This window comes from Oncorhynchus keta, chromosome 12, assembly GCF_023373465.1.
Source record: "Oncorhynchus keta strain PuntledgeMale-10-30-2019 chromosome 12, Oket_V2, whole genome shotgun sequence".
NCBI classification, from domain to species: domain Eukaryota; kingdom Metazoa; phylum Chordata; class Actinopteri; order Salmoniformes; family Salmonidae; genus Oncorhynchus; species Oncorhynchus keta.
In genome coordinates, this window is record NC_068432.1 from 41607785 (window position 1) to 41623716 (window position 15932).

The following is a 15932-nucleotide window of genomic DNA, read 5'->3' on the forward strand; positions in this document are numbered from 1 at the left end:
AGACATTACATGTTGTCTTGGTTCCACACTGATTCTCCAAACAGAACAGGATCAAATAAGTAAGAATTTTATGATTTTAGACCAAATAAAAACCTTGAATAAATTAAATCCATTGGTATGTTATTACACATAGTCATCCTGTCCTTGAGCTTTACACTCTTCAGGTTACTGGTGTACAGTGCAGCCAGCCAGTGTCCTCTTCTCTTACAACAAGCAACCATTAGAGAGCAAACCCTGGCCATCTGACTCCACTTGGTGGTGACAAGTGTTACTACAGAAACAATATATAATCAATATCATGAAACACCGACAACATTTGAGACATATTGAATGTATTTATTGACAAGGATGAATTTCCAGTTGAACTACTGTACAGTGTGGGCTACTCATTATCCATTATTGTAATTGATGATAAATCCCCCCGAAATATTCAGTATTAATGTGCAAAAAAATGTTGGGGTCCAGCAGCAAAGTTTCCTACAGTACAGAAGTTCTTACAGTAGACACACCTGACAATACAGTAACATAATAACCCAGTCTGCGTCACAAATGACACTCTATCCCCAGTGTAATACTTTTGACCAGGGTCCATAAGGGTCTGTTTAAAAGTAGTGCACGATGCAGGGAATAGGGTGCCATTTCAGATGCAAACTTTGTGTCCTCATGGGAGCTCAACATTTATGAGTGAAACACTATGTTTTAATACTGCATATTGTATAATAATAACGCAAGTCAAATCAATTTGGAGGCAAATGCATAGTAAAACATGATTGATCTAAGACCTCACTGTGCAGTGATCGCTACACAATCCGGTCTCATCCGGATTACAACAATTGAGTACAATTGTACAGTATATCTCGCCCACTCAGGAGTACTGTGGGCCCAGATCTGTTTGTGCTGTATAGCCTCTGGTCGTTGTGGAGTTGGTTATACAGAACAAATATATCTGGGACCAGGCTTACTCAAAAGCGCCTTAAAGCTTAAATGCTCTCTAAAATGAAGACACTGTATAGGACTACTGGTGTCGGTGTGGTCAAAAGACAGAGCAGAGTACACTGGCACAAACACTTGAAAAGTGTCCTTTCTGTCCTCTTAAAGGGGTTTCCATGCATTATCTAACACATACTGTACTGGTGTAGAGCACAACCAGTGTACTCTTCACAGCCATCTCTGTTGTATTTCACAAGTTCATGTTTCTTTCTTTCCAGAAATCAGGCTTTTCTTTACATGTTTTCTGTTGGTGAGAGATTGTGGCATTGTTTCTGCGGTGGTGGTTGCGTTTCTGTCAGGTCACGTCTCGACCTTGGTTCGGGGAGTATGGACCGTCTTCACCACCTTGGCGTTGCTCCTCACGTCATGCTCTATGATCTCTGACAGCAGCGTGTCTTTAGAGCCTTGCTTCTTCTGGAAAACAATACATTGTTTGAATATCAATGCAGGGAGATTAATTCACCAGAGTTTGTGGTAATAAAAGCTGGTATTGTATTTAATACGTGTAGCACTGCCATTCAAATGAAATAATCACCCTACTATGCGCTCGCAAAGTATTACTTTTATTAATCGTGAACATTTCTGCCTCACAGCCTTTGTCACAGCTTGTACGTGTGGCATTGACCAATAAGCGTCAGGAAAAAGGTTTGTGACTGACCTGAGAGGGGGTGGAGCTGGAACCTGGGATGTCTGCTGTGCGTGTCACAGGTAAGGGGGGAACAAGGTCTGTCCGGGTGCTGGGGAGAGGGTAGAGATGTGTTAGATGTTGGAAGACAAACGCAGGGTTACACTTTAATCATTAATCATACTAAACTATTTATGAAGCACACAGTCGCTTCCATTATCATGTCTCAAGGTGCTGAACAATACAGGAACAAACCATCAGCATCAAGCAACCGTACAATAACTAGACTAGAGCCGGGATTGAATTTGACAGACATTGCAGCGCCCTTGGCATTTAAAGGTAATATGCGATTGGGCAGACATTTGCTGAGTTTACCGTGAATGTGATCTCTGAGAACGTCAGGATCACTGCCTTTACACATCTACAACGCGCCTTAGATTGTATTCCATTTAAATGTGACATTTCGGGTGAGACTCTTGAAGAGTGAAAAACCATAAGATCTGGCCTGAGACCAGTTTAGACTCACTTGACCTCAGAGAGCACGGACCTCTCCCCTTCGGAACACTGGGAGCGTCGGTAGTGATGGAAACTCCGGGGGGAATGAGAGTGCCGGATTTTGATTGGGTCTCCTTGGGTTCTGGAAAGAATGATGAACATAGAATCCTTCACTTTATCTCATGTGTAGGAGAGTAGGCCTACCTCTCATTTAGCCCAGTGGGATATAAGCCCACGCCATACTGAATTCATCAGCTTCTATCTCAGAGGCGGTGAGATAGAATTAAATAGAGCATAATGTATCTCTACAGGGAGCAGTATGAAAAGGCCAGACTCAATCATTAAAGATGTGAGGGAAACACTTCAGTCTGGTGGGGAATCTGTTATCTTCTTATCCAAGTCCAGATCAACAGACCCTATGTGCTGACTGAGCATGCTCCATTCATTATAGACCTGTCTGATTATCATATAGACCTGTACGATTATCATATTGACCTGTCTGATTATCATATTATCATACCTGTCTGGTTATCATATTATCATACCAACAGTTGAAGTCAGTAGTTTACATACACATTAAAACTTGTTTTTCAACCACTCCACAAATTTCTTGTTAACAACCTATAGGTTTGGCAAGTCGGTTAGGTCATCTACTTTGTGCATGACACAAGTAATTTTTCCAACAATTGTTTAGACATATTATTTCACTTATAATTCACTGTATCACAATTGCAGTGGGTCAGAAGTTTACATACACTAAGTTGACTGTGCCTTTAAACAGCTTGGAAAATTCCAGAAAATGATGTCATGGCTTTAGATACTTCTGATAGGCTAATTGACATCATTTGAGTCAATTGGAGGTGTACCTGTGGATGTATTTCAAGGCCTACCTTCAAACTCAGTGCCTCTTTGCTTGACATCATGGGAAAATCTAAAGAAATCAGCCAAGACTTAAGAAAAACATTTGTAGACCTCCACAAGTCTGCTTCATCCTTGGGAGCAATTTCCAAACGCCTGAAGGTACCTAGTTCATCTGTACAATCAATAATACCAAAGTATAAACACCATGGGACCACGCAGCCGTCATATCGCTCAGGAAGGAGACGCGTTCTGTCTCCTAGAGATGAACGTACTTTGGTGCGAAAAGTGCAAATCAATCCCAGAACAACAGCAAAGGACCTTGTGAAGATGCTGGAGGAAACAGGTACAAAAGTATCTATATCCACAGTAAAACTAGTCCTATATAGACATAACCTGAAAGGCTGCTCAGCAAGGAAGATGCCACTGCTCCAAAACCACCATAAAAAAGCCAGACTATGGTTTGCAACTGCACATGGGGACAAAGATCATATTTTTTGGAGAAATATCCTCTGGTCTGATGAAACAAAAATACAACTGTTTGGCCCTAATGATCATTGTCATGTTTGGAGAAAAAAGGGGGAGGCTTGCAAGCTGAAGAACACCATGCCATCCATGAAGCACAGGAAAGAAATAAAAGCTGAAATAAATCATTCTCTCTACTATTATTCTGACATTTCACATTCTTAAAATAAAGTGGTGATCCTAAATGACCTAAGACAGGGAAGTTTTACTAGGATTAAATGTCGGGAATTGTGAAAAACTGAGTTTAAATGTATTTGGCTAAGGTGTATGGAAACTTCCGACTTCAACTGTATCTGATTATCACATTATCATACCTGTCTGATTGTCATATAATCATTGTCTGATTGTCATATAGACCTGTCTGATTACCATTATATATATATACCTGTCTGATTATTATATAGTCCTGTTTGATTATCATATCGTAACTGTCTATCATATTGACCTCTCTGATTGTCATATATTCCTGTCTGATTATCATATTATCATAACTGTCATATTATCATATTGACCGGTATGATTATCATATAGACCTGTCTGATTATCATATAGACCTGTCCGAGTAGCATATAGACCTGTCTGATTAGCATATTGACCTGTCTGATAATCATATATACCTGTCTGATTATCATATTATCATAACTGTCTGATTATGGGGCCCGCGGTTCAATCCCAGGCTGTGTTGCAGCCGACCGGGAGACCCATGAGGCAGTGCACAATTGGCCCAGCGTTGTCTGGGTTAGGGAAGGGTTTAGTCGGCCGGGATGTCATTGTCCCATCGCGTTCTAGCAACTCTTTGTGGCGGGCCGGGCGCATGCACGCTGACTTTGGTCGCCAGCTGTACGGTGTTTCCTTCGACACATTGGTGCGGTTGGCTTCCGGGTTATGCAAGCAGTGCGGCTTTGTGGGGTCATGTTTCGGAGGATGCATGGCTCTAAACCTTCGCCTATCCTGAGTCCGTACGGGAGTTGCAGCAATGGCACAAGACTGTAACTACCAATTGGATATCCCAGAATTGCAGAGAAAAAGGGGTAAAAATACATATTATCATAACCGTCTGATTATCATATTGACTTGTCATATATACCTGTCTGATTATCATATTATCATACTGTCTGATTATAATATACCTGTCTGATTATCATATTATCATACTGTCTGATTATAATATACCTGTCTGATTATCATATTATCATACTGTCTGATTATAATATACCTGTCTGATTATCATATTATCATACTGTCTGATTATAAAACACCTGTCTGATTATCATATAGACCAGTCTGATTATCATATAGACAGACCAGTCTGATTATCATATACCGTAATTTCCGGACTATAAGCCGCTACTTTATTCCCACACTTTGAACCTCGCGGTTTATACAATGACGCGGCTAATTTATGGATTTTTCCCGCTTTCACAAGATTCATGCCGCCAAAAAACTGAGCACTGTCACATAATGTGACGTAAATCGAGCGCGCTAAAACTTCCCATCATTCTGATTACGGTAGTAATTTTGTCACCCTCATCATGGCAAAGACACAGAGAAATGCATATGATGCAGCTTTCAAGTTGAAGGCGATAAATCTGGCTGTTGGAAAAGGAAATAGAGCTGCTGCATGGGAGCTTGGCCTTAATGAGTCGATGATAAGACATTGTAAACAGCAGCGTGAGGAACTGACTCAGTGCAGAAAGACAACAAAAGCTTTCAGAGGGAAGAAAAGCAGATGGCCCAAAGTATTTGCAGCCACTCGACATCAGTGTAAATCGTGCATTTAAGGTGGCGCTCCTTGTTCAGTGGGAGGCTTGGATGACAAGTGGGGAGAAATCCTTCACTAAAACGGGCCGCAGGCGAAGAGCATCTTATGGTCAAGTCTGCCAGTGGGTCCTGACAGCGTGGAGCATTGTCAAAAAATCCACTATCATCAACGGGTTTCGAAAGTCTGGACTGCTGCGTGTTGAAGGGGCAGCATGAGCTCAGCGGGGTATTTGCCTCCGGATGAAAGTGATGAGAGCGACAATGAAAACGATCCAACATCGGATGAAGCAATTCTGAGGCTATTCAACTCCGACACCGAAGGAGATGACTTCAGTGGTTTCAGTGCACAGGAGGAGGAAGATAGTGACCAATGACTTTCTTGGTAGGCTACTGTTTTAATTTTTGTTAGAAGTCGTGTTTCGTTAAAGCCTATTTATTTTTGTTACAAGCCGTGTTTCGTTTAAAGGCTGTGTAAAGTTACTTTGTTTCAATGTACCGGTAGGCACCTGCGGCTTATAGACATGTGCGGCTTATTTATGTACAAAATACATATTTGTTTAATAATTCAGTGGGTGCGGTTTATATTCAGGTGCGCTTAATAGTCCAGCAATTACGGTAGATCTGTCTGATTATCATATAGACCTGTCTGATTATGATATTATCTTAACTGTCAGATTATCATATTGACCTGTCTGATTATCATATCGACAAGTTTTCATCTTAAAAAATGTACAGACTATCTAATGAGGAAGGGAGTAGCAGTCACTCACTCCACTTTCTTGTAGGGGATCTCCTTCAGCTGATCCTCTGTTAGATCAGGAGCAGGGTCCACCAGCTCCTTCCTGTAGGAACACAACCACCAGGGTATGTTACCATTCATGTTACCATTCACTGGAGAAAAGGCTGTGCACACGTTTTCAGAAACCTCTGAAGGCTGTGTTAGTGCATACTGTTCAATAGTATATTCTCTTTATGAATAGTTATCAACTATTAGTCATGGTTAGTCAAGTCATTATCGTGCTACACCTTTAACTTTTCATAACATAGGAAAAAAGGCCTATTGGTCATACTTTATTTGGATAGTCCATCTGTAGGTCACACTATCAACTACCTATCTGTTGATAAGCAACTGCTTGCTAGGGTTATGGTAAAGTTTAGAATAAGGTTTAGTTAGGGTAATGGTTAGGGCTAGGTTAAGTTTAAGGTTAGGATTAACCATATTACATCTACATAAAATACCTGGAAGTCTGGAACATACAGTCCAACCATGGAGCGGTTGAGAACTTCAAGTTCCTCAGTGTCCACAACACTAAGGATTGAAAATGGTCCACAGACACATGCACAGTCCTGAAGAAGGCCCGACAGCGCCTCTTCCCCTTCAGGAGGTTGAAAAGGTTTGGCATGTGCCCTCAAATCCTCAAAAAGTTCAACAGCTATACCAGTTAGAGCATCTTGGTGAAGACAGCCCAGTACATCACTGGGGCCGAGCTCCCTGCCACCCAGGACCTCTATATCAGGTGGTTTGAAAGGAAGGCCCGGGAAGAAGAAAAAGAATCACCCAAGACATAGACTATTCTCTCCTCTTCCGCACGTCAGCCGGTACCAGTGCATCAAGTCTGACACAAACAGGCTCCTGAACAGCGTCTATCTCCAAACCATAAGACTGATAAATAGCTAACTAAATGGCTACACGGATTATCTGATTATTGTCTCTATGCGGATTATTGTCGCTATGCACACTCACAGGGCCATACACACTCACGCACACTGACACGCCAACACACACACAAACACTCACTCCATGATTTGCTCACACAAACACACACACACACACACACACACACACACACACACACACACACACACACACACACACACACACACACACACACACACACACACACACACACACACACATGGAAAGTATTTTGATGCCTTGACCTTTCCCACATATCATTAGGTTACAGTCTTATTCTAAAATGTATTAAAAATGTGTTTTTTTCCTCATCAATCTACACACAATACCTCATAATGACAAAGCAAAAACAGGTATTTAGACAATTTTGAAAAAAATGAAATATCACATTTACATAAGTATTCAGACCCTTTACTCAGTACTTTGTTGAAGCACCTTTGGCAAAGATTACACCCTCAAGTCTTCTTGGGTATGACGCTACAAGCTTGGCACACCTGTATTTGGGGAGTTTCTCCCATTCTTCTCTGAAGAGCCTCTCAAGCTCTGTCAGGTTTGGACGGGGAGCGTCGCTGCACAGCTATTTTCAGGTCTCTCCAGATGTTTGATCAAGTCCGAGCTCTGGCTGGACCACTCAAGGACATTAAGGGTCTTGTCCTGAAGCCAATCCTGCGTTGTCTTGGCTGTGTGCTTAAGGTCGTTGTCCTGTTGGAAGGCGAACCTTTGCCCCAGTCTGAGGTCCTGAGCGCTCTGGTTTTCATCAAGGATCTCTCTGTACTTTGCTCTGTTCATCTTTCCCTCAATGCTGACTAGTCTCCCTGTCCTTACCGCTGAAAAACATCCTCACAGCATGATGCTGCCACCACCATGCTTCACCGGTTTCCTCCAGACGTGATGCTTAGCAAAGATTTCAATCTTTGTTTCATCAGACCAGAGAATCTTGTTTCTCATGGTCTGAGAGTCCTTTAGCGGGCTGTCATGTGCCTTTTACTGAGGAGTGGCTTCCGTCTGGCCACTCTACCATAAAGGACTGATTGGTGGTTGTCCTTCTGGAAGGTTCTCCCATCTCCACAGAAGAACTCTGGAGCTCTGTCATTGGGTTCTTGGTCACCTCCCTGACCAAGGCCCTTCTCCCCCGATTGCTCAGTATGTCCGGGCGGCCAGCTCTAGGAAGAGTCTTGGTGGTTCCAAACTTCTTCCATTTAAGAATGATGAAGGCCACTGTGTTCTTGGGGACCTTCAAAGCTGCAGTCATTTTTTGGTACCCTTCCCCAGATCTGTGACTCCACACAACCCGGTCTCTGGGCTCTACGGACAATTCCTTTGACCTCATGGCTTGGATTTAGCTCTGACATGCACTGTCAACTGTGGGACTTTATATAGATAAGTGTGTGCCTTTCCAAATCATGGCCAATCAATTGAATGTAACACAGGTGGACTCCAATCAAGTTATAAAAACATCTCAAGGATGATCAATGGAAACAGGATGCACCTGAGCTCAATTTGAAGTCTCATAGCAAAGAGTCTGAATACTTATGTAAATAAGGTATTTCTGTTATTTATTTTTAATACATTTGCAAACATTTCTAAAATCCTGTTTTCACTTTGTCCTTATGGGGTATTGTGTGTAGATTGATGAGGAAAACATGTAATTGAAACCATTTTAGAACAAGGCTGCAATGTGACAAAATAATGAAAAACTTTCTGAACGCTGTGTACATTTATACTGACTACACACCCACACACATTCAATTATCATATACCTGTATGCTGCTGCTACTCTGTTTATCATATATCCTAATGCCTAGTTACCTTACCCAAATTAAGTGGTACCTGCTTATTTCTAAAAGAGCACTGTTGAACCCCATTAATGGAGTCATTACTTACTGGATGTGCTTCCACAGCTGCTCTTTAGCCTGCACATCTGGACTCCGCCTGGAACACATCACAGAATTACAGGGGTTAATAGTTCAAGGGTTATTTAGAAGACGGACCATCTGATAAGGAGAGTTATTGTAATGAATGGAAATTCTTCCCTCTGTGTATCTGGAAATTGAGGGGATGAAATTGACAGTAGCTTAAGGCATTGTTCCAGGTCAGGTCAGAGGTGGGGGTCTTTAGCGCAGGGAGGAGCGGGAAGGAGGGTGTGTGCGACTTGTGTATGGTTGTCTTACGATCGAGAACGGTGTCGTGAGCGGCGATGGTTTGGGTCGTTCTGAGACCTCTCTTTTTGACGACAGAGCACAGCTTCCCACTGAGGACCAGAGTCCACCATCTCATTCTCCTGACGAGACCTGGAATATAATATTATTTTAGTATTGTAATATCATATAGGAGTATTATATGCCAGTATATTATAAATATACAGCATAAACATATTACTTCTACATAAAAGACCTGGAAGGCTGGAACCTACAATCCAACCATGTTACATCTACACAGACATGTACAGAGATGACAGTATGGTTGCAACTGACTGACACATGATACATCCACATTCAAAGGACCTTGCGTTCTCAGAACATGCGCAGAACAGCTGGCAGGCATATTCACAGTCATTTTCAACCTCTCCTCTCTCCCAATCTGTAATCCACACGTTTTAACATGACCACCAACATTCCTGTCCCCAATAACTCTAAGGCTTCATGACACAATGACTACCACCCTGTAGCACTCACTTCTGTAATCATGAAGTGCTTTTAGAGGCTGGTTAAGGCACACATTAACTCCACCATCCCAGACACCCTAGACCCACTCCAATTTACATACCGCCCCAGCAGATCCCTAGACGACACAATTTCAATTGCACTCCACACTGCTAGATAAGAGAAACACCTATGTGAGAATGCTTTTAATTGACTGCAGATCAGCGTTCAACAGCATGTTGCCTTCCAAGCTCATCACGAAGCTTAGGACTTTTGGACTGAACACCTCCCTCTGCAACTGGATCCTGGACTTCCTGACCCCAGGTAATGATGGTCGGCAACATCCCCTCCGCCACGTTGACCCTCAACACGGGGGCCCACAGGGGTGCGTGCTTAGTCCCTTCCTGTAATCCCTGTTCACCCACAACTGCGTGGCCACATACGACTCCCAACACCATCCCCAAGTTTGCTGACGACAACAATTTTAGGCGATGAAACACTTCTCAAAAAGTTCTACAGCTGTACCATTAGGAGCATCTTGACTGGCTGCATCACTGCTTGGTATAACAGTAGCACCAGTACATCACTGGGGCCGAGCTCCCTGCCATGCAGGACCTCTATGTCAGGTGGTATGAAAATAAGGCCTAAAAAATCACTAAGACTATTCTCTCCTCTTCTGCATGGCAAGTGGTGTCGGTGCATCAAGTCTCTCAGCAACAGTCTCCTGAACAGCTTCTTTCCCCAAGCCATAAAACTGATAAATAGCAAACTAAATGGCTACACAGATTATCTGATTATTGTCTCCATGCAGATTATTGTCTCTATGCACACTCACAGGGCCATACACACACACACAAACTGTCACTCCAACACACACACAAACTGTCACTACATCATTTGCTCACACACACATAATATCCACATACAATTATACTGACTCTGCACATCCACTCACACACAATCATCATATACTGTACACTGCTGCTACTCTGTTTATCATATATCCTGATGCCTAGTCCCCTTACCCCTATACATGTCTACATCTATGGCTCCAGTATCCCTGCACATTGTACATATGGTACTAGAACTGACTGCCCCGATACACTGAGTATACAAAACATTAAGACACCTGCTTTTTCCATGACATAGACTGACCAGGTGAATACAGGTGAAAGCTATGATCCCTTATTGATGTCACCTGTTAAATCCACTTCAACCAGTGTAGATGAATGGGAGGAGACTTAAAGAAGGCTTTTTAAGCCTTGAAACAAGAGAGACATGGATTGTGTATGTGTGCCACTGACGGTAAATGGGCAAGACAAAACATTTAAGTGCCTTTGAACGCGGTATGGTAATATGTGCCAGGCGCACTGGTTTATGTCAAGAACTGCAACGCTGCTGGGTTTTTCACACTTAACAGTTTCCCATGTGTATCAAGAATGGTCCACCACACATAGGACATCCAGCCAACTTGACACAACTGTGGGAAGCCTTGGAGTCCACATGGGCCAGCATCATCGTGGAACACTTTCAACACCTTGTACAGTCCATGCCCTGATGAAATGAGTCTGTTCTGAAGGCAAAAAGGGTTCCTAATGTTTGGTATACTCAGTGTATATAGTGTATATATATGCTTACTTACTTTCTCGTGTTCTTCTTATTTTTATTTATTTCATTTTTTTCTACCTTATGTTATTTTTAGTATTAAATTGTTATTGATTACTGCAGTGTTGGGTTTAGAGCTGTCAAGAAAGGCATTTCACTGTACATGTGCATGTCATACTAAAACTAGAAACTTGAAAAAACGATATTGTACATACAGTACATCACTATTTTTACTGTCACAACAGACAGCAACACAATTTCCATGAAATATACTCTCTCGTTTCCTTCCTAATTACTTTCGCTCCATCATGAGATATTCAGACACTTGAGGCTGTCTATAGTGTATCGTATATCGTATGACACAGCTAGGGAACCATTGTGGGTCTCAACATATAGTATCATTCAGAGGACAATAGCAGCCTGATGATATGCTGTATTTCTTCATTACATACTTCCCTTATAGACACTCGCTTAGGGAAATAGTAGTCTTGGGAGCTATACCCCCATATGATAGAGTTGTAGTTTACTATGGAATGGCTGTCACCTTTGAGAAATATTACTATGTACTTTTAGTGGTACTACTATGTACAAAATAGGAGGTAGTAGTAGCGGTTTACTATATATCTTTATTCTGTATATTTAATGGATATATGTACTGATATGTCTCTTTGTAGGGAAAGCAGAGTGGCATCACTAACCGGTTCCTCTTTTTACGATGCTCCCGGGTGGAGGTCTCGGACTCGCTGCCACTGCTGGTGTTGCCACGGGAGCGTGACCTGCGGGTGGGCAGCGGTGAATAAAACAAGGTTAAAAGTTGACCAGGGTCAAATAAATGAGATGGAATGTTGTTTGTGTATGACCTGTCAGAGAGAAAGGACAAATGTTAACTTTTACTTTTAGGGAAATGACTCCAGAACTTGGCTAATGTAACTGAAACTAATGTGCTGAAAAACAGAACCATACACTGACTAGATCGTCATCCCTGTAGAGCACCAACGGTGGATTTGTGGTGCTGCCACATTACAACACAGCACATCAATGACAATCTTGGCAAGTCACTGGGTTTATCTGACTTGTCTAAGTCTGTGTGGAACGTAGGGATGTAAAGATGTGACCCTTTAGTTGCAGAGAGGACAGAGGTTCAGAATCGAAGAATTTAGCATGCAGTACTGTAAGCTAACTGTACCTCCTTAGCTGATCGTTCTGGTTCGGGGGATCTGTTGGATCACTGGCCTGGCCTTTCCTGAGGGATCATATCACAGAAGTTATTACTGTCATGTTATTATCAGAGAGTCACTGTCATGTTGTTACTATTAGACATCAGAGGAATGTCACTGTCATGTTACAACTACTATTAAACAGAGAGTGTTGATGAGTTTGACATGTTTTAATCATCAACCTAAACATGAATGACTCTGACTTAAAAGTGAGAGCATCTGTCCCACTATGATTTATGATCATTGGTATCTATTCAAAGAGAGTGCTTCATTGGCCACAAACCCTAGGGGTAATCTGATTCAGGGTTTCTACCCAGAAATTCTGCATCTCTGCCCCACAACAGACACAGCCCAGACGAACCATTATCACTCATTCATATTAAAATAACATGAAGTACAAATCTGGTATTTGATTACTAGAATGGTCTACTTCATACAAACACACTACTCTGTGACCTTTGCAGTAGCTTCAGTACAGTATAGACACATTTATAAGGCAATTTAAACAGGGGTGTCTTCAAAATACATTTTTGGTAATAAACTGCTTGTATAGGAATAATTATCAGCTGTTATAAGGTAAACATGTTTTGTTATACACATACCCACAATATTGTGCGTAATGCTAATAGTGGAGCAAGAACTGTACAGGCTCTACAGTTAGTTCCACATTACACCACTAGAAGGAAACATTATCCCATATATGTACTTTTCAAAGGGGAAATTACTGAAAGAGCAACATAGATGTATTCTCCTGTCCTCCTCTCTTCTGCCGCCTCCTGAGTCCAGTACTCTCCTCTCCTCTTCTGCCACTACCTGAGTCCTGTCCCCTCCTCTCCTCTTCTGCCACTACTTGAGTCCTGTCTCTCCTCTCCTCTTCTGCCACTAGCCGAGTCCTGTCCCCTCCTCTCCTCATCTGCCACTAACCAAGTCCTGTCCCCTTCTCTCGTATTCTGCCACTACCCGAGTCCTGTCCTCTCCTCTTCTGCCACTATTTGAGTCCTGTCCTCTCCTCTTCTGCCACTACCTGAGTCCTGTCCCTTCCTCTCCTCTTCTGCCACTACCCGAGTCCTGTCCCCTCCTCTGTCTCTTTTGCCACTACCCGAGTCCTGTCTCCTACTCTTCTCTTCTGCCACTACCCGAGTCCTGTCTCCTCCTCTTCTCTTCTGCCACTACCTGAGTCCTGTCTCCTCCTCTCCTCTTCTGCCACTACCCGAGTCCTGTCTCCTCCTCTCCTCTTCTGCCACTACCTGAGTCCTGTCTCCTCCTCTCCTCTTCTGCCACTACATGAGTCCTGTCTCCTTCTCTCCTCTTCTGCCACTACCCGAGTCCTGTCTCCTTCTCTCCTCTTCTGCCACTACCCGAGTCCTGTCTCCTCCTCTCCTCTTCTGCCACTACCCGAGTCCTGTCTCCTCCTCTCCTCTTCTGCCACTACCCGAGTCCTGTCTCCTTCTCTCCTCTTCTGCCACTACCCGAGTCCTGTCTCCTCCTCTTCTCTTCTGCCACTACCCGAGTCCTGTCTCCTCCTCTCCTCTTCTGCCACTACCCGAGTCCTGTCTCCTCCTCTTCTCTTCTGCCACTACCTGAGTCCTGTCTCCTCCTCTCCTCTTCTGCCACTACCCAAGTCCTGTCTCTTCCTCTCCTCTTCTGCCACTACCTGAGTCCTGTCTCCTCCTCTCCTCTTCTGCCACTACCCGAGTCCTGTCTCCTTCTCTCCTCTTCTGCCACTACCCGAGTCCTGTCTCCTCCTCTCCTCTTCTGCCACTACCCAAGTCCTGTCTCCTCCTCTCCTCTTCTGCCACTACCTGAGTCCTGTCTCCTCCTCTCCTCTTCTGCCACTACCCGAGTCCTGTCTCCTCCTCTTCTCTTCTGCCACTACCCGAGTCCTGTCTCCTCCTCTTCTCTTCTGCCACTACCTGAGTCCTGTCTCCTCCTCTCCTCTTCTGCCACTACCCAAGTCCTGTCTCCTCCTCTCCTCTTCTGCCACTACCTGAGTCCTGTCTCCTCCTCTCCTCTTCTGCCACTACCCAAGTCCTGTCTCCTCCTCTCCTCTTCTGCCACTACCTGAGTCCTGTCTCCTCCTCTCCTCTTCTGCCACTACCCGAGTCCTGTCTCCTTCTCTCCTCTTCTGCCACTACCCGAGGTTCACTTTCTACCTGCACAAGAAGCACAGCTGGTCAGGTTATGGACAGTCCATATAACTGTCAGTTATTGGCAGCACAGGTGAAATGTCCTAGGTTAGCTCGGTGAAGGGAACACATCTCTACCAGCACAGGTGTCATACCTATAGAGGTCACATGGCCACGTCTCCCCTCAGATTTGTCCTGTTGGTGTTTCCCTGTAATACTACTATCCACCTATCAATTTGATGAAGTTGTCTTTAGCTAACCTAGATAGATTACCAATCTCCCAACCTGATAACTAGCTACTAAGAAGCCATTTCAGGATATCAATCAAGTTAGAGTTGCTGGCTTGTCTAACTTTCAAACTAGCTGGCATGCCTGCTGGCAAGGTTGGTAGACATTAGAAAAGCAAGTAATTACTAAATGTGCTGAATAAGACTCACATTCCTTTCAATCTTTTACCCAGAGAAGCATATTTAGTTTCTTAAAAAAAATTAACACCAGTCAGAAGGATACAGACAGCTCAAGAGGTATGCTTAGATATGCAGAAAAATAAAAAAAATGTTTTTACATAGACATATGCATAATTATTATGGTTCTAGATTACAGGAAAAAGCTGTTTCAGGTGTTTTGAAAATGCAAAAATCTCCAACTTCCGAAAGGGGGGGCTACCCTCTGGACCAGCCCCCCAGGTATCACGTACTTTGGGCTCCCTTTGATTTTTGGGATGCATGACGTCCCTGAGCATACGGTACACATGGACAGTTGATGGACAGTACATGCTAGTGTCAGCTGAGCTATTGGGGGGAGAGGTGAGGTGGGTTGACATGTCATAGGTGACAGATCATAGGAGAAGGCTACACACCAGCGTGGGTTCTGGGACGTTTCCTTCACGCTGCCTCCTGAAGGGGTACGACCACGTGCTTTGAGAAATTTGGGCGACTTGGTTCGCTGGTTTGCTGTGTTGTACAGTCCACTGGGGAGGAAAACAATGAAACTTGATCAGAATTACCATCAGGACAGGCAGCTTGCTGTCAATAATACATACATTGATCTATATAGTGAATGATCTGTTGGCAAAAACAAACTCTTAAGTATAGTCCTTAGTCATCACGCTGATACAAACGACAACATTCCTCTTCACCTAGCCATAACCACAATGACACAGATACGTCAGTAAATGGCAGGATGATGATGTCATAGTCTCAGAGGATACATCTAAATGCCAAGGCAACAGGTCACACCAATGGTTGCTGGTTAGTGACCCCAGGCCTCACATACATCCTGTCTGTCTGCATTCATGAGCTTCAGATAAGGCCCCTCTGACACACACACACACGTACACACACACACGTACACACACACACACACACACACACGTCAACACACACACACGTA

The 15932-nt window shown here is 43.4% G+C and overlaps 1 protein-coding gene across 4 annotated transcripts in view; it reads right to left on the reverse strand.

The window, feature by feature from the left end:
* Window positions 1-421: 421 nt before the first annotated feature.
* Window positions 422-15932, reverse strand: part of epb41l4a (erythrocyte membrane protein band 4.1 like 4A) — a 131619-nt gene continuing 116108 nt past the window's right edge. For all 4 annotated transcript variants that reach the window (XM_052458338.1, XM_052458339.1, XM_052458340.1 and 1 more), the window contains 9 exons: window positions 15400-15510; window positions 12384-12440; window positions 11896-11973; window positions 9122-9241; window positions 8835-8882; window positions 6025-6096; window positions 2142-2252; window positions 1649-1727; window positions 422-1404 (listed from right to left, as the gene is read on the reverse strand). In XM_052458338.1, coding sequence (XP_052314298.1) covers window positions 1291-1404; window positions 1649-1727; window positions 2142-2252; window positions 6025-6096; window positions 8835-8882; window positions 9122-9241; window positions 11896-11973; window positions 12384-12440; window positions 15400-15510 — 790 coding nt within the window. In that variant the 3' untranslated portion in view covers window positions 422-1290. The remainder of the gene's footprint in view (window positions 1405-1648; window positions 1728-2141; window positions 2253-6024; window positions 6097-8834; window positions 8883-9121; window positions 9242-11895; window positions 11974-12383; window positions 12441-15399; window positions 15511-15932) is intronic.